Raw genomic sequence first — 22,953 nt, forward strand, 5'->3', positions numbered from 1 at the left:
CACTCAGCTGTGTATACATCTAGAGAAATTTTTCTGAATGAAGCTTAGTTGAGAAAAGCGCCTGTCCTGTGCTTCTGTGTTCCTTTGTCCTGTTCGAATTAGTGCTATCCGGTATTGATGAATATAAGCACTGTATATCAGCTTACCGCGTCTGGTGTTGATAACGCCCATCTTGCTGTTGGCATCGTTGTGCAACTGTAAACAACTGGTTATATAACACATGTGCGACTCAACATGTGTGTGCGCATACTGTTTGCACATTTCTCTAACGTCATTCGAATCAATGTGAAAAATTATGCCACAGACACTTTCCGGCCCATGCTTCACATAACATCAATTCCAACGGTACGTGGGATCTGCCGAATTTTTGTGTAATTTTCTTCCACGGTTGGTAATCGTTCTTGCGGTAATATAAGGTCCTGCCCTTTTGAGTTCGTGAGTCTCATTAATAACAGACTGCCTCCTGGTCGGAGCAGCCACAATTCTGTTTTAATTTGCGCAGCTGTGAGTAGCGGGCCCGTCGCTGACGGCCCTGGCGTTGGGAAGTTCTGCTGCGAAGCGGCTACACTGTCATACGTCCACCCCTCACTTTCAGTTTTAAAAAGAATTAGTTTCGCTTAAAGGCGAAACAGTGAATGCGAGAGCAAAATATTGTATTGTTATACGAAGTAAAGCTAGCTGATAACTCTTTTGGATCCGATCTCGCGTAACTAAACAGAAGGCACATTTAAGAGAATACAGCTGCTTCAGGGACTGAAGTGGTTTTTGAGCTTTCAGTTGTCTGTACGTGAAGTAAGCGTTGTGAGCATAGCAAGTTTACAACCTGTCTTCTGATGCTTGTCGAGATAGCGCGCGCGGCAGCAACTGCGCCCTTCGAGTGACGCCGCAATTCTCCACTCCCATCCCTTCACGTTCCATACGAAAGACGGTCGGCTGAGCGTTTCCTCTCTGCTTGATGAGCAATCGACGGCAAGCTTCGCGCAGGGTGGTGTTAGCGAATGCGCCCTCCGTGCGGCGGAGACGGCCGGCTCCTTTCTCCGCTTCAGCCGTGTTCGTCGCCAGCGCTCGCGAGCTTTTACACGCGGCTAGAACATACGATGCGCGGGTAGATATCGCATCATATCATGTCATATCATATATTTATTTCAGACAACCAGTATACACATTTGAGGAGATCGGTGTAAAGGCAAGATGTTATCATGCGCGTGGTCATGTTATCTATTTGGACTTTATACTGAAAATGACGGCAATAATGACGACGCCAGAAACCCGTCAAGAGTGTGCATGTAATTGTTATCGCAATGAAAAAAAAAATAATTATGGCAGCTTCGCAGTAGTGGTGCCAAGCCTGAAGAAAGAGCAGATCTCTTTATTTCTGCTTCTTGTATCTCCTTCTTTCTCTCTCTATTTTTTCTTTTTCGTGCTCTTTCTATCTTGCCTTTCTCTCTCTTTCTGTTTATCGCTTCCTCTTTCTTTCTGCTCCTTTCTTTCAATCTCGCTGTCTGTTTTTTCTATCTCTTTTTCGTGTCTTGTTTTTCTCTCTCCTTCTATATCTTTTCCTGTCTTTCTGTTTTTTCATGTCTTCATTGCTTTTATCTTTCTCTATTTTTCTCTCTCTCTCTCTATGTTTTCTTTCGCTCGCTCTCTTTCACGTGTTTCACGTGCTCCAGTTCACCGAGCAGAGTTTTCGTTCATTGCTCGCACCTGCCGTACACGGTAGCGGGGCTTGCCCAATTCTTGTTGCGCATATCCAGCTATGCACGACGGACCACAAGTTACCGATAGCTTAATCAGCTTCACTGTTCAAAAATGAGGATCCATTCCACTTTGTAAGCTGGACGACCAGCGAAGCTGTTTAGCGCACAGCACAGATATGAAATGGTGGGTGCCAGTTTGGAATGTAATACCAGGTTGTTAACGGCCCGGCTGTTAACATTCAATACTCATTATTTTTTGCACTCCTCTCTAGAGGGCACTAGGGAATGCCGTAGCTGTACACAATTTCGCTCTAAAAGAAAAAAGAAGTTTGTCATATCGTGTAGTCCCCCGTTGAATGCACTTTCGGACACTTTAGCAGATGCTCAACTTAAAGAAGGTCTCCGTCTTTCAGGCAACCCGGCAAATGCGCAAGCGATAGTCTGGAAACACTGTGAGAATGTTCTTGCTTCAGCACAGTGAGGCCTCAGAGAGAGGGAAACGATTGTCAGAAGAAGTTGGCTTTCTGAGCTCAGCTAAGTGAGGCCATGTGGTGCCCAGGAATGCAATCGATCGAGGAGAAAAAGAACCTAGCCTTTACCTATGAGTCATCTTAGGGGAATGCGTTGGCCACAATGGTAATCTTTAGCATTGAGGCACTGTTGTATGTCGCGGCGTTTCTCTACCAGTTCTGCTGATAATTACGTAGGTGTATACATAGTCTTATGTCATAAAGTACAATTTTCATTATCTAGTATTTTGTTTGTTTGCTAGTTTCGAAAAAAAAAAATCTCTGTATAGGGTATTCGAGAACACTCAAGTGCATGACGCCTTTATTTTAGCATTATCGAGTGCAATATCGAGTGCTCCTGAGATGATTTTCTACATGAGATTTGCAATGGATCGAAATATTTCTAGCACTTCATAAGAGCCCCTTAATATTATTCAGGTGCTTGAATGTAAATGCGACTTGCTTCTTCTGCGTACTCCAGGATGTGAAATTAGCGGCTCCAAAGTGCTCCAAGATGCAAAATTAGCTGCTCCAAAGTGTTCCAAGATGAAACTTTCCGCTGCTCCAAAGTGCTCCAAAATGAAAATTTTGGTGCTCCAAATCTGAAGTCCTCGGTAGCATCACTGAATAGTGTTTGCTATTCAAGTCGATTCGCACCGAAATTTTACTATTCGAACTATTCGAACCTTTGGAACGGCCAGTGTTACCCTAATGAAGTCCCAGCTCAACCTTCCTGAACTCGCCATTCGGCGTAAAACAGCCCGGCTCGGTCTCTTTCATGAACTTTATTATCATAACAATAACCTTCGCGAACAGTTTGTTAAACCCGCCTCATTCATATCACCCAGAATTGACCACCTACAAAAAGTTCATGTTCCTCGCTGCAGAACCGTAACCTATTCGCATGCCTTCATTCCAAGAACCACATCCCAATGGAATCTACTACCACAATCAGCTACCGCTATTACCGATACATCACGTTTTAAGGTTTTTTTGCAAAACATGTTTGCCGCTGTTTTGATTCTGCCTCGAGTTATATATGTCATGTTTTCTTCTTCCTTTTTTTTTTTGTGGTTTGGCTTCTTCTTGTTGTTCTTCTTCGCTTTGGTTCTTGAATATGTACTACCTGTATTATCGCTACCGCTACATTCTTTTTTTTTACATTCTTTTTTTTTTGACACATTTCATGTGTAATCTATTTTGTATAATTCTGTGAATTGTTCATATTTCGCTCCTTTATTTTTGTATCAAGTGTTGTTTTCCATTTTCGATATGTGACATGCCCCTCCCCTCTGTAATGTGCAAACCCTGAGGGTAAATAAATAAATAAATAAAAAAATATAACGGTTTATAATAAGGAAAATAAATATAACAACGATAAATCGGCATACAGCATGCCTAGTCTTGTGTTTTGGGGCGCCGACGTGCGAAACTGCGAGCAGCTTCCATCGATGCTCTGAGCGGTCGCTGTGCGACGAACTTGGCTGGGGGGACCGCTGCCGATGCGTCAAGTGCCCATCCAAGATTCCGAGGAGCCAGCGGGCGATGCGATTCGATGCTTGTGACAAAGCACATTGCAGCTTCTTCGCTTTTGCGAAAAAGCTGCAACTAGTGCGAGTTAGGCCTAGCCACAACTTCGAGCAGTAAGCTCGGTTGCGAAGTGCATGGCTGCGGTGCCCGATGTTTCAAAGTACGTCATGCTCAATCGTGAGTACAAAGAGTCGTCCAGCGATGGTCTTCATTGCGAGGTCCGAAGTGCTGACAAGCAGGACCTCTAACCGTGGGCCCCACAAGTTGTTCCGAGACGTCCGTCAGCGATGTTCGCGGTGAGCGCGGTGCACTATCGTAATCTGATGATTGACGTTCCGCTTGCAGCTGCCAAACTCAAGCGTAATTATATTATGAGTGATCGTCAACCCGTGAACACAGAACGAGCGAACGCGTCACTAAGTAGCGCGATTGTCGACAACCGTGACCTCGCGACGCTCAAGCAACAGACGACGCTCTCCCGGAGCGAGCATCGAACCAATGGCGAGGCATGCTGGCGCAACATCGTGGACGCAGCTAATTTGAGACCTTAAAACAAACTTCAAACATTTGCATTGTGTACACTTGTTTTTGAATGGAGGAACTAGCTGAAGCGGGAAATTTGAAGACTGAGAAATGCTCTTTCCGACAAGCCCAAGGTAGTGACGCCTGGTTTTTCACTTTTTTCAGTAACTTTTTTGTCTCTGCTTCTTCTTTTCTGGAATTTTGCTTCGAAGTATTCCAAAAATATTCAAGAAATATTCGAAAATTATTCGATGCGATTCGCACTCAAATTTTATTATTCAAATTCGCTTCGCACTCAAAATTATGCTATCGCACAGCTCTAGCTTTTCTCCATTTCTCCTATATTTCGGCTTTTGCGTTTATTGTTTACAGTCGTGTCAAAAGCATATCAGCAGGGTTTTACTGTGCTGCTTAATGAGGGTCATGGTTTTTAAAGAGTGTTTTTTTTTCATTGCCTGGCTGATGCTGATATTGCAACCTTTGCCTTCCCATGCAGTACCTGGGCCGCTCACACAACCTGTGGCATCGTGCCTGCCTGCTGCTGGAACAGGCAGCCTTGACAGGGCGCGGTGGTAGCGGTGCTTCGTGCAGCAGCGTGGTGCGAGGTGCTGCCGAAGAGGCCGGCTCTGCTGCCGAGGACGCTCTGGCCGAGCTGTATTCCTTGCTGCGTGAGGAGGACCTCCTGGGTGGCCTGTGGCAGCGGCGTGCGCGCCACCCCGAGACTCCCTTGGCCCTGGCCTTGGAGCAGCAGGGCTGCTTCGAGCAGGCGCAGGCAGCCCTGGAGGCAGCCATGGCACGGGCACCACGGCACGAAGCAGCTGGCATGCTCCAGAGCGAGTGCCGCCTCTGGGAGGAACACTGGTTGAGGTAGGTCGAAGCTGGTGCTCACTTGTAGCTGTTGGAGCGAGCACCAGCAGAAGTACTTACACAAAATTCCTGTCACGCTTGTATTCTTTGATACAGTAGAAGCCCACTGGTAGCTCTTTCATGGGGCTGTAAAAGGAAATAAAGAAAACAATAAAAAGTAGGGGTGTGCGAATACCGAATAGTAAGTCTCGAATCGAATACCGAATCGAATTAAGAAAAAAAAGCCGAATATCGAATCGAATATCGAATATCAAGTTTATTTAAAAGAAGCATGAATGTTTACAAATTCTCATGCAAAAAAAGCAGCTGTTGTACGTGATCTGAGGTCAACTTCTCCCTCCGGGCCGTAACAATGTTACCAACCGTTGAAAACAACTTTTCACTTCGTACACTTGTTGCGGGAATGCCCATGTATTTCATGGCCATCTTGTACAATTCTGGGAAGAGGCTGCTTGCCTGTTTCTTTCCACCATGCTAGAGGGTCTTGGTCCTTGCTGAAAGTGGGCTCTCGAAGGTACCGCTTAAGGGGGGACGCGGCTTTCGTATCGCGAAAAATGGCAAAAAAATCGATTTTTTGAAAATCACATTTTCAGTTTCTGTAGCCCTTTTTATATCCGATTCCAAAATATTAGGGGTGTGCGAATATTCGAAATTTCGAATAATTTTCGAATAGTGTTTGCTATTCGATTCGATTCGCACTGGAATTTTACTATTCGAACTATTCGAACTTCCCAAAAACAAATACGGTCAACGTCCGATTGAAAGTGACCCCTTCAGATTTTCAATATGCTTCACCTCATTACACTCTCGTATTGCGGCAAAGCTGCCTTTCAAGCTCCGTTGCGGTCGAACTTAGCCAAGAGACAGTCAACGTCCGATTGGAAGTGGTTCCTAGATTTTCAATATGCTCCACCTCATCACACCCCGGTATTGCGGCAAAGCTGCCTTTCAAGCTCCGCTACGGCCGCAGATGTATTAACTCAAGAAAATGCTGGTTCCAACATGGAGATGAAAGATGTGGCAGAGGTGGGGGCTCAATTAATGCTGTTTTGGACCTGAAATTTGAGCAGGAAGTCCGAAAAATCAGACGCCGAAGCTTCTTAGCATCCAAAATTTCATTTTCTTATATATCAATGTCTACGAGGCAGATTTGGAACTCCGGACTTGAAGGGAGCACACCCTTGTCCGCCACATCAGTTGGGCTTCCACAGAAGTTGAAAGAGGAGGAGAGGCTGAGGAAATGGCATCTCTGCCTATCATGTGTAAAGTGTTGTCAGCAACACTTTGGTTGCACCAAATCATGTACATAAATACAATTCGGCCTCTACATTGCCTCATTCTTGATAAGACAACTATGAAACACCACCCCGCCAGCGCTTCATCAACCTAGGAAAACGAAACACTTTCATGTTGCTATCTGATGAGAACATACTTAGGAATTCTCTGCAACTTTTTTCTGTAATTTCACTTCGAAGTATTCGAAAAATGTTTGAGAAATATTCGAAAATTATTCGAAAATTATTCGATTCGATTCGCACTCAATCTTTATTATTCGAATTCGCTTCGCACCCAAAATTTTGCTATTCGCACAGCTCTACAAAATATCTTCACCGAAAACCGCGTAGAAGTGCTATAAAAAAATTGTTGCGCCTGCCGAGGTGGCGAAAATTATTGGGGAAATCGCAAAAAAACACTGATTTTCAAAAAATCATAGCTCCGCAACGACGCCACCGGGCGCCGATATCTTGGTCTCATCGGAAAGCGCATTTCTCCGTCTTCAAATTCCCCGCCGCAGCTGGCTCCTCCCTTCGAAAACAAGCGCACAAAAAGCAAATGTTCGAAGGTCGTTTCGAGCCCTCCGATTGGCCGCGTCCGCCATGTTGCCCCAGCGCGCCTCGCCATTGGTCCGATGCTCGCTCCGGGAGATCGTCGTCTGCAGCTCGTGCGTCTCGAGCTCACGGCTGTCGAAAGTCGCGCTACTTCGTTGCGTGTTCGCAATCGCTCTGTGTTCACGGCTCGATAACTTTGAACAAGAACTACGTTTTAGTTTGGAGCTACTAGCGGAAGCTCGGCGGGATTACGATGGCGCGCCGCACTCGTAGCGAACATCGCAAACGCGCGTCTCGGACCGACTTTCTAGCGTTGACTCGTCGGATCCGTGGTTGGAGGTTCTGCTTATGCGCACTTCGGACGTCGTGACGAAGATGATCGCAGGACGACTCTTTGTACTCGCGACCACGCCTTACGAACTTTGAAACATCGGGCACCGCGGCCGGCGCGTCTACTGCTCGGAGTCGTCACTAGGCCTAACTCCGCTCACGGCATCGGCACGCGAGACGAACCTCGAACTTTGCGGGCAAGAGCAACGCGTTAGCGGACTCGCGGCAGTGTGCTTCTTCGCAAGGAACGAAGCGCTTCCCCCGCCGGCTTCTCGGTACAGCGGATGGTCATTTTACGCATCGGCAGCGGACCCCACGGCCAAGCTCGTCGCGCAGCGGGCGCGCGTCGGCGTCCCGCAATGCGAGGCCAAACACGTTGCGCGCCTATTTTTCGTCGCCGCACCTAGGCATATTGCGCATCGTCACCGAATGCCGCCACCCAGCACATCGCGTGCTGACTTCCCGGACTATGCGGCCGAGCACTTAGAGGTGAAATAAAGCACTGTTGATGCAATTTAGGCGCGCTTGGAGCCGTGCGTGGTATCGCCGTAAGCGCTCATGAATCATCTGAAAAAATAAAAGCCTCGCAGAAAACCGTGTCCGCGACCGGGTGAATGATGAAGCGCATCGCAGGCGAGGTTTACAAATTAGCTTGACAAGTGAAACAGGGAGATGAATTCATATCTGCCCAGTTCGCGTCTTGAATAAACTGCTAAGGAATTCCTATTCCACCTATGTCTTGGCCATAACTGCCTGTTATTTAGGAGGAAGTGATAGGTTGCCATGATGAGAGCCGCTTTTAGTATCCTATAAAAATGATTCAATGATCAATTGCAATCAAGACTGTTAATTATGTTAATGAGAGCATGAATACAAGAAAGCTGGCAAATCATCATAATACATGACCTACTTGAATTACAATATCTTGTTTTTTGTCATGTCTATTACACCACTTCATAACTTCGTTTAAATTCATGCTACATGTTCTTTGTATATCAGAAAAGGATTTTAAGAAAAAAGAAAGAAAACAAAGGCACAACCGATGAAAGGCCACATGTGCAGGAGGTCCAACCTTATAAAACACCTTAAAGATCACAATCTTCTTGTGTTTTAGAGAAGCAAGGCACCTCAAACTAAAGACAGGGCACTCAAGAAAGTGCACATTACGAAGGACTCAAAAGATTACGACCCCAGTGCCTTTTGATGAAGTAATATCGTTGGTACAACTTTAAAAGCCGTTTTCTCAAAACGACTTTTCTTGCTTCCTGCTTCGCTTGTTCCGCTGATTTCTCACTGACCGCTGGGTCTATTTCAGTTCCGTTTTTTGTTCTATATTCCTTGAAGCACAGTTCAGGGCGTGACATTCTTGCTTTTTCAGTATGGCGTTTTGATAATTAGCTATTTGACGAGTTGCACAAAGCCTCGATGCCTGTTGCGCAGTCACCTCATGAAAAAGGAAAACTAAAAAAAAATTTTTTGCAAATAAAAAAATCTAAGAATGTCACGCCCACAACCAGACATCTTAGAATGCATAGCACTTTGAACGAGTTTCCTATCGCATTTTTTAAGCGAGTCAGACTCGGAACAAAAGCAGAAGGTGAAATATATTGTAAATCAAAAAGTTGTAAAGATATATTCATGAAATTTCTACAGTAGCATTAAAACAACATTTCAAATAAGTGTGCCAATTTTCATCAAAATCCATGAAGAAATAAGAAAGTTGGTACCGAAAGCCACGTCCCCCCTTAAACTCCTTGATGTTGGCTGTTTCGGTGCAGTGTCTTCTTTCTGATGACGCCGCCAGCTTCTCAATGCTGTTCCAGATACTGCTGACACGCTCCTTGTGAGCTGTAGATGTCGACGCTTCGACGCAGTCACTTGATTCTTCTTCTGGAGGGAGCTGCAACTCAGTTCTTGCAAGCTCCAGGAGCCTTGTTTCCTGGAATGTTTCAGTACAGAAGAGGTTCTTAAACCTCAGGTCACAGGCGACTACCAGCACATACTCCTTTTGCTCGTCCTGCCCTGGAAACCTTGTCCTCATGCTTTTCAGCAAATTTCTAGCAAACTCTGAGGTGTCATCATCGGCTGCAATACAGTCATTCAGAACCATCTGTGTTCCATACAAAAACGGTACCACAGACGACAAAGTTGCATATTTGTGGCCACTAAGATCTTTGGCCGCCGATGCGATTGGTTCAAGAGCTTTGACTAGTCCAGCCACAGCTTTCCACTCCTGTGGTGCCAGGTTGGGCACAGTTGTCTCAGAGGTGGCCAGCTCCAAACAGATGGCTTCCTTCAGCTGCACAAAATGCGAGACCCTGTTGTGCTCACTCTTCCACCTTGTTTCCACGTCTTGAATAAGTTCCAGAACTGAGAGCTCCATTCGTCGCTGCCAGTCCTTCAGTCTTGCCGCAGCTTGGGCGCTGTGTTTGTAATGGCCAATAATTGCGCGACACTTCTTGAGAATGGCAGGCACTCCTGCTGTTTCTTCCTTGGCATCTTTTATAGCTAGTTGCAGTGTATGGCCCATACACTGCATTGGGACGCAAGAAATACCCCTAAGGGCCGCGCGAAAGTTTCATGCATTGTCCATCACCACATAGACTGGCACTTTCTGCAGTGGCAGCTCCCAGTTATCCATCATTGTTTGCAGGTGCTCCAGGATGTTGCAAGCAGTGTGGCTCTCGGTCACGCTCCGGTTTTCCAACGCAAAGCTTCTCATCTCGAAGTTGGAGGTTAAATAGTGGCAGGTGAGGCTGATATAACTCTGGTTAGACCTCGACGTCCACATGTCACTTGTCAACGAGATCGACTCTACGCCTTCCTGGAAGTCCGCATGCATTCTATCCTTCACAGCCATGAATGTGTCTTCGTACAACTCCGGGATGATTGTCCTTGAAAATGTAGTGCGGCTGGGTATCTTGTACAAAGGCTTCATGTGGTTGATCAGCTCTTTGAAACCCCGATTTTCGACACAGCTGTAAGGCTGGAGGTCGAGCGCCAGCATTCGGGCAATCTTCGTGGTTATCGCCGTTCTCTCGCGCTGCAACAGGTCCTTGCCCGACTTCAACGCATTTTTGATGAGCGGCTGTGCTTCGTCTGGTCGTCCTTGCTTACCGCTGTCTCTCATGAACCCACTGTGCAAAGAAAAATGCTTGTTCTTGAGATGATTCGCAAGTGGCGTCGTCGTACTTGATGGTGTGCGAAGTTTCATGTCACAGCTTTTGCACGTTGCCGCTTGGGCCGAGTTCTTTTCGAAATGTTTCCATATGGCACTTTTCGTTCGTTCGTTCATTCATGTCGCACCTGACCACCAGGACTGTTGGACGACGTTTTCCGGCAGCTCGCGCGGGTACAATTCGGTAGCAGGACACGTCGGCGTGGTTTTTGGACTTGGTGGTTTCGGATTGCCCGGAGAAATGACGCAAACGGCCAAACGTCGCGGAGCCAGCGGTTAGATTGGATTAGATTTGTGGCCCCACCCTTTGTAACGGGCGGGTATCAACCGATGCCCTGGCCTAGAGGACTAAACAATGAAATTAAATTTAAAAATGAAAAAGTTAAAAGCGCACGCAAACGTGGCTACAGACGTGTTAACTAACCACCACTGACTATGAATATGTTCACCAGAAAAGCTTCGACGACTCAACGGAGAAGTTAAACAAGCGCCACCTCTATCCCGTTTGCAAAAGTAGAAGAGAAATTGGGTGGCTCTGCCGCCGAGAGGCGGCGCGAGTGCCGCCCAGCCAGCTAAGTGGTGGACAACTGTGCGCCGAACTTGGGACCTAGGCTGTTGTGTGCGCGTCACCTGCCTTTGTCGCGTGCAGGTTTTATTGATTCCATTTTTTTCTTTTTCTTTTTTGAGGCCACGACACTGAGCGTGTTCCCCCTTTGCAAAGGGGCAGGCCACTACTACATCATCATGATCATCGGCCGTGCAGCGAAGCGACGCAACCAGTGCTGCACGCCAGTAATGTTCTCTGTGACGGCCGTGGTGCGTGGTTTTGCGGTTCGTAATGGCGCGCTTTCGTTTTGTGCTCGCGGTACCTTCGAGAGCCCACTTGCAGCTATGACCAAGACCCTCTAGCATGGTGGAAAGAAACAGGCAAGCAGCACTTCCCAGAATTGTGCAAGATGGCCATGAAATACATAGGCATTCCCGCAACAAGTGTACCAAGTGAAAAGTTGTTTTCAAAGGCTGGTAACATAGTTACGCCCCGGAGGGAGAAGTTGACCTCAGATCACGTACAACAGCTGCTTTTTTTGCATGAGAATTTGTAAACATTCGTGCTTCTTTCAAATAAACTTGTTATTCGATATTCGGCTTTTTTTTTTAAATTCAATTCGGTATTCGATTCAAGACTTACTATTCGGTATTCGCACACCCCTAATTATTTTTCTTCGTGGCATTTATATATATGCAGACATATACATATACGGGACATGACGATGCCGACGGCAAAAATCAGCCGAGAGTGTCCATATAACTGCAAGCACAATACACCACCCTATAATGAAATTTATTCTGCTGATGATTCCAGGAGAGATCGAACATGCATGTCCGGACGATATTTTTGTTTTGTCTGGGTTTTCATATGTTATGTGGTCACATTCAACGTGCACGCAACCGAAAATCTTATTTCCAAGAAATGCTTCCAGCGCAGCAAAAAAATATTTCAAGGTGGCGGTGCGGGCTTCCTTATTTTGCTCACTGCAATATTTTCGGATTTCACGGCCGAATTTAATGCGAACTATAAATGTTGTGTTGAAAATTCTCTGCTGGTTTTAGTATGCACTACTGTGAATTACATCCATGCTTTCTTTATGCCGTCCTCAAAAGGAAAAAAAATGTGAAAAAAATGCCAAACACAGCCCAAACTAAAAAAGTTTGCTAAGTTTGTTGTGCCTTGGCGCGTTTCCTATTTCACACAAAAACTTCAAACCAGTTTCAAATATAGAAAACAGCCTTTGTAACACATCTGCGGTAGATCGTTTTGCTACGAGTAGCGCACAAGAAGAAAAAAATAGTTCAGTAAGCGAGTTTTTTGAAAAAAGCTCTTTTTTCAAAAAAAATAACATAAAGAAGTCCGGTCTCAATTTCGACGACAATTTTTTATCGAAGAGCGCTTATGTCAGTGAAAACACAGTTTTCATATCATATGACCTCATTTGCTTTGTTCACGAGATATAACGGGCCAAAGTGACCCTTGCTGTGTGTGATAACTTCAGTGCTATTGATGGTTGTTATCACCTTGCATTGTGCGTAAATCTACACTTTTAATTATTTTGTTGCAGCAAAACTTTGCTCTGGTGGCTTGTCGTCAAGAAAAATGTATTCTCAGATTTTATTTGTGTCTGGCGTGTGCGGGGGTGGGCTGCTGCCACTCTCTGAAGGGCTAATGCGTACGCAGTTTGCAGCCTACAACCTGAACTTGCCCCGCCATTATTCACTAATCAGGAGCACGCGAGACACCGCGAGCACATGGTTTAGGTGACTTTGCCAAAACTCGCCTTGCACACCAAACAAAGCATTTGTATGTAGCGACAGGCCAGCTTAATCTGTAACTAATTGCTACAGTCAGCAGGTGCGCTGTTATGGAGGTGCTTTCTCACTGCCCTCTTCCTTCCCTTCCATTGCGTGCATTGGACGCTCTAACCATCTTCCCCATTCGACGCACACTGTGCCTAGACAATATTTGTAAAAAGTAGGGGTGTGCGAATATTCGAAATTTTGAATATTTTTCGAATAGTGTTTGCTATTCGATTCGATTCGCACTGGAATTTTACTATTCGAACTATTCGAACTTCCCAAGAACAAAAACAGTCAACGTCCGGTTGAAAGTGACCCCTTCAGATTTTCAACATGCTTCACCTCATTACACTCTCGTAATGCGGCAAAGCTGCTTTTCAAGCTCCGTTACGGTCGAACTTTGCCAAGAGACAACGTCCGATTGGAAGTGGTCCCTAGATTTTCAGTATGCTTCACCTCATCACACCCCGGTATTGCGGCAAAGTTGCCTTTCAAGGTCCGCTACGGTCGCAAATGTATTAGCTCAAGAAAACGCTGGTTCCAACATGGAGATGAAAGATGTAGCAGAGTTGGGGGCTCAATTAATGCCGTTTTGGGCCTGAAATTTGGGCTGGAAGTCCGAAAAATCGGACGCCGAAGCTTTTTAGCATCCAAAATTTCAGATGTTCTTATATATCGACGTCTACGAGGCAGATTTAGAACTCCGGACTTGAAGGAAGCACACCATTGTCCGCCACATCATTTGGGCTTCCACAGAAGTTGAAAGACGAGGAGAGGCTGAGGAAATGGCATCTTTGCCTATCACATGTAAAGTGTTGTAGGCAACACTTTGGTTGCACTAAATCATGTACATAAATAGAATTCGGCCTCTACATTGCCTCATTCTCGATAAGACAGCTATGAAACACCACCCCGCCAGTCCTTCATCAACCTAGCGAAAAGGAACACTTTCATGTTGCTATCTTATAAGAATATGCTTAGGAATCCTCTCTAACTTTTTTTCCTGCAATTTCGCTTCGAAGTATTCGAAAAATATTCTAGAAATATTCGAGAAATATTCTAAAAATATTCGATTCGATTCGCACTCACATTTCAATCTTCGAATTCGCTTCGCACCCAGAATTTTGCTATTCGCACAGCTCTAGTAAAAAGTAATCTCAGTCATTTCCGAGCCATTAATTTCGCTTCCCGCTATTCACCTTTTCGGCTTCACAGATAACGTCTTCCTGTATCATCTTAACCTTTAGCTCACCGTTTCAGCAGCCAGAAAATGTGCGGTGCGGCATGATTAAGCCATAAGTGGCCGAAGCTGCCCAATTTATGATGTTTTGTCGGCACTTTACTAAAGTGTTTTCCGACGTCGAGAATAACAGAGGTTACTGGTGGCGCCAGACGGACATTATCCCTAACTTTGACAGCGAGTGTGGCGCACAAATTAATTATCGCAGCACAAACCGTTTAGACACCCTTGGTCATAAAAAAGTCACAGTTTTGCCTCAAGGGCAAAGCAATGAATGCGACAGCAAGAAATTGGAATTTCACAGGAAGAACAGCAAGCAGCTAGAAACTTGCTGCATGCTGCTCAAGCACAAAGGATGCAGGAAAAGAAAACACACAAGGCGAGTGCAAACTAACAACTGTCACAGCTCGACACTTGCAGCACGCTGCTCAAACACAAAGAAGGAGGCACAAAAAGAGCGCACACATATACATAGGACGGGCGCGAACTGTCACAGTTGTTACTTCAACTAACCCCTACTTTGGCTCTTCTAGCTAGCAGATCACTCCTGTCGCAAACGCGGCCACTGCAGCGAGCAATATGACCTTCGTGTGGTCTATAGCTGTAACGCAAACTTTGCGGTGAAAGCATAAGACATAAAAAACTTCCCCTCAAGAGACAATTGCGCGAGTACGGTCAACCATGCCCTGTATGTCAAAGTACAAGTCGAAGGCACACATGCCAACTCCGGTGAAACGCTAGACAGTTTTAGAATTGGGGACCCAAGAAATTTGAAAGCCGCCAGGATGCATGCGCAGAACGCAAGCCACTTTCGAATCTTTGCACTTGCGTTGTCCCAAGACCCCTCAGCGCCTTCCTTTGGGCGGCAAACAAAACCGTAGACAGTGATGTGATAGCTGCGCCAAGACGTGAAACCTGCTACATCCTGCTACATCTCCGCTGTTCTGCGCCAAAACTGCGCCAAACTATAAGCACACTAGCGGAAAAATGTGCGCAGTGCGCCGCCGGCGGCAAAACGCGACACTCCAAAGCTGCCCCGCGGCAAAATTTTCGTGCCGCGAGAGGAATGGGTTCGTGCATCATTTTTCGCGACACGCTGCCCGGCGCTTTCTGGGGCACCTGACCGGACGCAGGTTGATGGCTAGGCTAGTTAAGCGCTGGTTTGGCTTGCTCAGGCTTTTGGGGACCGACATAACCCCCTTCAGACTGCTGTAAATTGTGCACGCGCGTGCATGCAAGTGCGTGCATGCACGCGCGTTCAACGCCCACCCAGTCCAAGTGACGCTGCTTCCCGCAAACGCCGCGGACAAAACTGCGGCAGATGCGATTATAGATAGCAACAAACGACGTAGTTTTGAAGGCACGTGCGCAGCCAGCGCAGGCGGATTGAAAACGGAACTACCGTTTGCCGCAACCGCCGCGCACGAAACCAACGGTTGCTATCAACGCGATCATTGATAGCGACTGCGAGCTCCGAAGGTACGCGGCTACGCACCGATAGATTAAAGGCGTAAAAAAAGGCTAGAAGCAGTGGCGTAGCCAGCCCCCCCCCCCCCCTCCCCCCACGAAGAAAAATTTCTGCCTGCGCCCCTGGCACGAAGCCTTTCGGCGTTCGTGTCGATCTTCGCTTGTCACTATGGTGGAGCGGACTTCACTTAGTTTTCAGTTGGCCTCATGCGAAGCTTTGACGCGCGCTTTCGCGGCAGCCATCTGCGCCGTCCCTTATTGGTCGGTTCACGTGTGTCCCAGAAAGGCGTACGCAAGTTCTTGTGACGGAAATAAATGTTTTGTGCATATATCGTGGTTTGAAAACAGGTTTTGCTAGTTTTTTGATGATACGAAATTTTGGCCGATACGAATATTGTCGCTCCCCCTTCAGATTCTATCACCGAGATTCTACTGTAGCTGGGAAACCCTACCTGCGTTGTTTGTTTGGCCACCCTAAGCCATTATAAGACCGCAACGCCAATGTTTACGCTTACGGGGCCGTTAGGTGATCCAATGGTGTTATGCAAACACCCATTATTGGACAGAACTTTTTTATTTCAAAAGAGTTCCTCCTTATTTGACTGTTTTGTTTCACTTGGTTCATTTTTCCACTTGGCAGTGAGCTTTTCGCTGCTCCAAAAGCTGTTTTCCATGCTCCCAAACCCGTTTTTGGCTGCTCCAAAAGCCCTTTTACCTGCTCCAAAACGCACTTTTTGCTGCTCCAAAAACCTGCTCCAAAACAGCTTCAGTCAGTCACATCACTGCGTAGAGCGCACGACCTCAAGAGAAGAAAATAAAGACGGCGCTTGGCAGTGGCACGTGAAGGCACGGCTCGCGTCTCGCATAATGTTAATTTCGCCATGTGTGGCGTCGCATGCGCTTCACCCAATGCCATGTTCGTTTGTATTCTGCCGTTAGTATCTTTGAGAATGAATGGGGCATGGTGTGCAAATGTCAGTAAAGAAAAAAAAAGGCATGGTGTAATTGTCTAAGGCAGCGAGCTGTGGAGTGAGGCGCTGCAGGTTCGAAGCCCGGGTTGAGCGCTTCGGAATTTTTTTCTTCTGAATTATTTTTATTTGTGGCTTTTATTTATATATACATACATATACATATCGGGGACATGACGGTGACGGCAAAAATCTGCCAAGAGTGTCCATATAATTGCGATCGCAATAAAATGTGAAACCATGAGCAGTTCTGGAAACTCATTCATGACAGCAGTACAGAAGTGAGAGAATGTGTGTAGCGCTGTTCAGTATAAAAGTTTCGACTTGTTCTAGCTGTTCACTACACTTGATGCACGTGGCCCATGGCTGTGCTGATTATTTACGCTTTCACAAAAAGAAGATTGCTGACAAAAACATCTTTGTTGCGTCAATTTTTTTCGTTGCTGTTTTTGTTGTTGCCTACCTCCAGAAGCTACTGGGATAGGCTGAGGATCTTCGCGACACCTGTGAGGTTTGCTAGCATTGGTTTACGTGCCTCAAGGAAAACCTGTCTACATCTGTGAGAACCGCAATGAGGTAGACCAGGCATTTCTTCAGGCAGCCTTTCCCCTGATGCTTGTAGGAGAGGCTGCAAACTGTGTACACGTTAGCCCTTTAGAGGGCGGCAGCAGCCCACCCCCGCACACGCTAGACACAAATAAAATCTGAGAATACATTTTTCTTGACGACAAGCTACCAGAGCAAAGTTTTGCTGCAGCAAAATGATTAAAACTGTAGAATTACGCACAATGCAGGCTGATAACAACCATCAATCACTCTGAAGTAAGCACTGCAGCAAGGGTCATTTCAGCCCATTATATCTTGTGAACAAAGCAAAGGAGGACATGATATTAAAGGGGTTGGGAAACGTTTTCCGAAAATTTTCAACTACGCGTGTATTCGGAATCCTGGACATCCATTCAATACTATACCTCAACTTGTTTCATCTTCCGAGTTCGGTTAATAGCTGTAGCATCACCAATTACGATTTCTCTGCTCACGTTCCCCTCAAATGTACAGCTGACGTCACTTTAAGTCAGTCAATGAAAAGTCTCTGTCGTCGACAAAACATGGCGACGCAGCAATGTTTGCTGACTCATAGTTGGCCGAGATTCGTAGCATCATACCGTTTCAATTGTAACGCCGGCAGCTTGTGAAAGCTAACAATGTTTCCACTTTGACAAGTTGTACGGCAGTGTCTGATGACGCATATGGTTGGCATAGCGAGGACCAAGCCACTCAAAGCACGCCGTAAAACTAGAGCTGTGTGAATAGCAAAATTCTGATTGCGAAACGAATTTGAATAATAAAGTTTGAGTGTGAACCCAATCGAATAATTTTTAAATATTTCTCATATATTTTTCGAATACTTTGAAACAAAATTAGAGAAAAAAGTTGCAGAGGATTCCTAAGAATTTTCTAAATTACACTCTAAAGGCATTAAGCTCCGCAATGGCTCAACCAGGCGCCGCCATTTTAAGCTCGTCGGAAAGAGCATTTCTCCGTCTTCAAATTTCCCGCCTCAGCTAGGTCCTCCATTCAGAAACAGTCATACAAAAACCAAATGCTTAAAGTTCGTTTCGAGGTCTCCCATTGGCTGTGTCCGCGATGTTGCTCCAGCACGCCTCGCCATTGGTCCGATGCTCGCTCCGGGAGAGCGTCTGTTGCTTGTGCGTCACGATGTCACGGTTGTCAACAATCGTGCTACCTACTGACTCATTCGCTCGTTCTGTGTTATAACATATTTGTTAAAACACAGCACTATAATTGCTATAACACAGAGCACAGAACAGAATTATAACATAATTGTTATAACACATAAGTGTTATGACACTTATAACTAGGCTTGTGCGAATATTCGAGCACTTCGAATATTCGATCGAATATTACAGTATTCGAATTCGCTCCGAAACTAATTTAAATTATTCTAAATTTCGAAATATTCGAAATGAACGAATAGACATATACAAACCGCATGTAAGCCCCTGTAAAGGTGGTTTCACTGCAGTGGAGGTGTGCTATACGGTGAACACACCTTTCCAGGAGCAATTTGCACTGCCGCGAAGCCCCACCTCAAGGTTAAATGAACATACAGTAAAACCTCGTTAATTCAAAGTGACTGGCACTGTGAAAAATCTAATTAGGCGGATTTTTGAATTAACCAAACATACAAAAGCGGGATGCAAGGAACTTTGAATTACTGGAAGTAATCAGAGGTGGTCGTTTGCTGTGCCTGCTAGTTTGCAGCTATAAAGGTTATGTTTTTCAGCAATACCTGGTCCCAATTTTGCCGGTAAACCGGGGAAACGGTGGGCCTCGCTGCTGCCAGCGCAAGAAAAAAAAAAATTTTAGAAAACAGTCACGTGGTCAACTAAAATGCGCGCCTGCGGAAAAAAAAAAAAAAGGCGTGCTTCGCTGCAACGCAGTAGTGACATGCGGGCAGCATGTCACCTGCTTTTCGCAGCGTCAGCGCGTCATGATGCGACCATTCGCCCATTCTTTGTGGTAAAAGAAAGAATTTAATAATGACCCGTGTGACGGAATTCGCGATGTGTTCTAGGTGGAAAAGATGATCACTGAAGTTTTCGAAGTGGGCGGTGCAGGCAAGTATTCCGCCAGCAGTGCAAGTGCTCAAATTGCCGGAACAACCGCTAATCGGAAGTTCGCATACATCGCGAATTCCGTCAGACCGCCCTCTATTAATTTCTCTAATTTCCCAGAAAGAATGGGTAAATCATGATGCACTGACGTTGAGAGAAGCATGCGTCATGCTGCCCACGTGTCACCGCGGTGTTGCAGTGAAGCAGATCTTCTTTTCCGCAGGCGCACATTTCAGCTGACCACGAGACCGCTTTTTGTTTTGTTTTTTTTTTCTTGCGCTGGCAGCAGCGAGGCTCGGGTGTTCAACTTGTCACTCATTAGTATCTCTACATTGCATTGCCTTGTGGCTCCTAACGGCCATCGGTTCTGCAGATTTGCGGCTAAATCGGGATCGGGAATTGGCACATGGCACCCAGTGTTTTCGAATTAACCGGGCTGGTACTGACCGCCGCTTCAAATTATCCACTCAAATTTACTTTGAAAAATATGGGGCCACAGAAATCCTTCTAATTATGTGGGATTTCGAAATAACCGAGTTCGAATTGAGGTTTTACTGTATTACCCTCACATCGATTAATCATTCTTTAAGTTTAAAATCTTGTTATACCAGCTTATATGCTCCGAGTATAGTAAATTTTAAAACGTAACATATTTTACATGCTATCACTTGCATTCTACCGAAGGCCAAATCCTGCTACTGCTCAAAGTTTCTTCCACTTCCCTTTGAACCAAAAAGAATGACATACGCCTATGCCTTCTTTCAACTTTAACCCCTTCAGGGTTTTTGCCGTACATGTACGGCAGAAGCTTCCTGGTACCAAAGGGTTTTCGTCGTACATGTACGGCATAGCGTTTATTTTTAAAACGCGCGCCTTTTTCGATCATTAAGAAGTTGAAATACCTCCAGCCACAAATTCTTGGAGGAAACCCGACGTTTCGAGACCTGCTTGGTCTCTTCTTCGGGGATGACTGTGCTGATCAGGGGGGCTTCGTCGCAGCTTGTTTTTGGCTCTGCCTTTCTCTTTCCCTCACATTCCGGAGGCCGTGCACGTAGATCGGAGGCATTGTTCCGAGGGACCGGTTCACGTTCGCAGGTGTGTTCTGGATGTGCCACGACTCGAGTAAGAGCCTCCTTCCCAGATTCCTTTCCGTTTCTATGATGGAAGCGCCCTCGAAGTCAATTTTGTGGTCGTGCTTCTCGCAATGCTCTGCAAGGGCACTGCGTTGTATTTCCATCTTTCCGACGTCGTTTTTGTGTTGGCGCATTCTTTCCGGGAAGCACTTACTCTCGCCTATGTAGCTCGCTGGACAGTCAGCACATGACACTTTATAGACCACGCCCTGGTATTGCTCCCGGGATGGTCGATCTTTCGGCCGCGGTAGTAAGCGAGCGAGCGTTGAGGCCGGCTTGTGAACCACCGTGACCCCAGCTTTTCCGAGAACCCTGGTGAGCTGTTCGCTAGTTCCCGGAACATACGGGATGACGACTCGTTGGGCTGATTTCTTCGATACCATTGTATCCGGTGGGGTGGCCAGCGTGGGAGGAGGGTCACGTGTGTCGTTCGCAGGTGCGTCTCCGCGGTGGGGAAGCTGATCTCTCGGCATGCGGCGTGCCACACGGCGGATGAAAGCTGTCGTGTATCCGTTCTTTCTTAACTCGGCCACGACCCTCTCTTCTTCTCTCTTTCTCTCTCCTTCTGATGTGCAAATGGCTCTTGCTCGTGAAAAGAGTGCCGACACCACGGAAGCTTTGTGGGCAGTGGGGTGACTCGAGGTGAAATGCAAATACCTGCCGGTGTGCGTTGGTTTTCTGTACACCGAGAAGGTCATGCGTTCGCCTTGTCGTCGTACTAAAACATCGAGGAACGGTAGCGCTCCGTCTTGTTCTCTTTCCACCGTAAACTGGATTGCTTGGTCGACGGAGTTAAGATGTTCGAGGAAGCTGTCTACCGCTGTTCTCTTTATGATGCAGAAGCAGTCGTCCACATACCTCACAAATACTTTCGGCCTTTCAATAAAGGAACGCAGTGCCGCCTCTTCTACGTGCTCCATTGCGAGGTTCGCAGCTGTAACGGAGACGGCTGCTCCCATCGCGGTCCCGTTGGCCTGTCTGTAGAAGTCCCCGTTGACACTAAAGTATGTTCCCTTGAGGCAGTACTCCAGTAGGCGGCACAGCTCATCGGTGCTCAGGCAGGTTCTTTCACTCAGGAGTTCGTAGTCATTCAAAGCTGCCCGTGCGCAAGACACCGCTAGTGTTATGGGCACGCTGGTGAACAAGGACAGGACGTCGAACGAGACGAGGCACTCATCACTGCTCACGGTCACTTCCTTCATGCGCTCCACGAAGTGGCTGGCGTTGCGTATGTGGGTTGGTGTTTTTCCCACGAGCGGCGCCAGAGTCCGGTGGAGATATTGGGACAGCGCACGGAGTGGAGAAGATGTAAAATCCACGATCGGACGGAGCGGGATGGTGGGCTTATGGATCTTTGGAAGCCCGTAAAATCCTGGTGCAGAGCCGTTCCTGCAGATGAGCTGGAGATAGATGGCTCTTGCCTCTTGGTGTCCTTTGAAGATATCCGCCAGAAGCTTGTTCAGTTCCCTTTGGACTCTTGCTGTGGGGTCTTTCGTCAGCTTTTCATAGGCCGGGCTTTGGAGCAAATCCTGAACTTTGTCGTCGTACGCCTCCCTATCAAGCAGGACCATCGCGTTGCCTTTGTCGGCCGGGAGGATGACAATCTTTTCATCCTTTTGGAGCGCACGGATCGCATTGCTCTCCTCTCTCGACAGGTTGTGCTCACGGTGTTTTCCTTCGGGAATACGTGGAATTTTTTTCATGCGCCGATGTCTCTCCATTGCTTTTTTGTTTGTTTTTTTTTTGCTTCCCAAAACGGCGCGCCGCCTATCGCTTGCCCATCCGAGCGCGTTCGCGGTGCAGCTGGTTTAAAGTGCGCACCCTTTTCGATCATTCCTCTTGCTTGGCATGTGCTGGCACGCTTCGGGAATACGTGGAATTTTTTTCATGCGCCGATGTCTCTCCGTTGCTTTTTTTATGCTTTGCAAAATGGCGCGCCGCGCGCTGGCTATCGCTTCTGCAACCGAGAGCGCCCACGGCGCGGTTGGTTTCAAACGCGCGCCTTCTCCCATTTCTCTTGCTTGGAATGTGCTGCCACGCTTCGGGAATACGTGTAATTTTTTTAATGCGCCAATGTTTCTCCATCTCTTCTTCTTTGCTTTCCAAAGAGGCGCGGCGGTTGTAGTCTCGCATCAGAACGCACGCACGCGGTCCGGCTGGTTTCGGTTTTGTCCTTCGAGTGGTTTTCGCTTCCTGCGCCCGCAAAGCTGATGGCTGTTGGTTTCTAATCTCTCAAAGGGTGACCGCTTGTTACTGTCTCGTTTATTGCTCCCCGGCGCGCGATTACATCCGTTTTCGTGCGGCGCTAAATTACACAAACGACGCCGCCGTGATTGCGTTTCCTGTTTTGGGGTCTCGGAAAAACTAACTACGTCTTGTTGGCAATAAGACAAAGTATTACTGTAGCTGTTTCACTCGTTTTGCTTTCCGGACGGGCGCACAACCATAGTTTTCTTCCGTGCGCTCACTGACGCAGTTTGCTTACGCTATGGAAGCGCGCTGGTTGCGCTGCTGCCGGTGAGTCGAGCAGCGATTCTTCCGATGCGTACTATTCCCCAAGTGCCGAATCAGAATTGGATTCATTGGATTTATGTTCGTCAGACGAGGATTTTTTGACGAGTTCAGACTCCGATGACGATCGAGGAAGACATTGAAACGCGTGCGCGGCGAGCCATGCTTCAAAGACTCTCAC

The 22,953-nt window shown here is 46.8% G+C and overlaps 1 protein-coding gene across 1 annotated transcript in view; it reads left to right on the top strand.

Annotated features, from left to right (window-relative positions):
• Positions 1 to 22,953, top strand: part of LOC119384790 (transformation/transcription domain-associated protein-like) — a 946,434-nt gene that overhangs the window by 621,297 nt on the left and 302,184 nt on the right. The window contains 1 exon segment of the mRNA XM_049413130.1: positions 4,755 to 5,125. Within this exon segment, the coding sequence (XP_049269087.1) occupies positions 4,755 to 5,125 (371 nt within the window).

The sequence above is a fragment of the Rhipicephalus sanguineus genome, chromosome 3 (genome assembly GCF_013339695.2).
Source record: "Rhipicephalus sanguineus isolate Rsan-2018 chromosome 3, BIME_Rsan_1.4, whole genome shotgun sequence".
In the NCBI taxonomy this organism is placed as follows: Eukaryota; Metazoa; Arthropoda; class Arachnida; order Ixodida; family Ixodidae; genus Rhipicephalus; species Rhipicephalus sanguineus.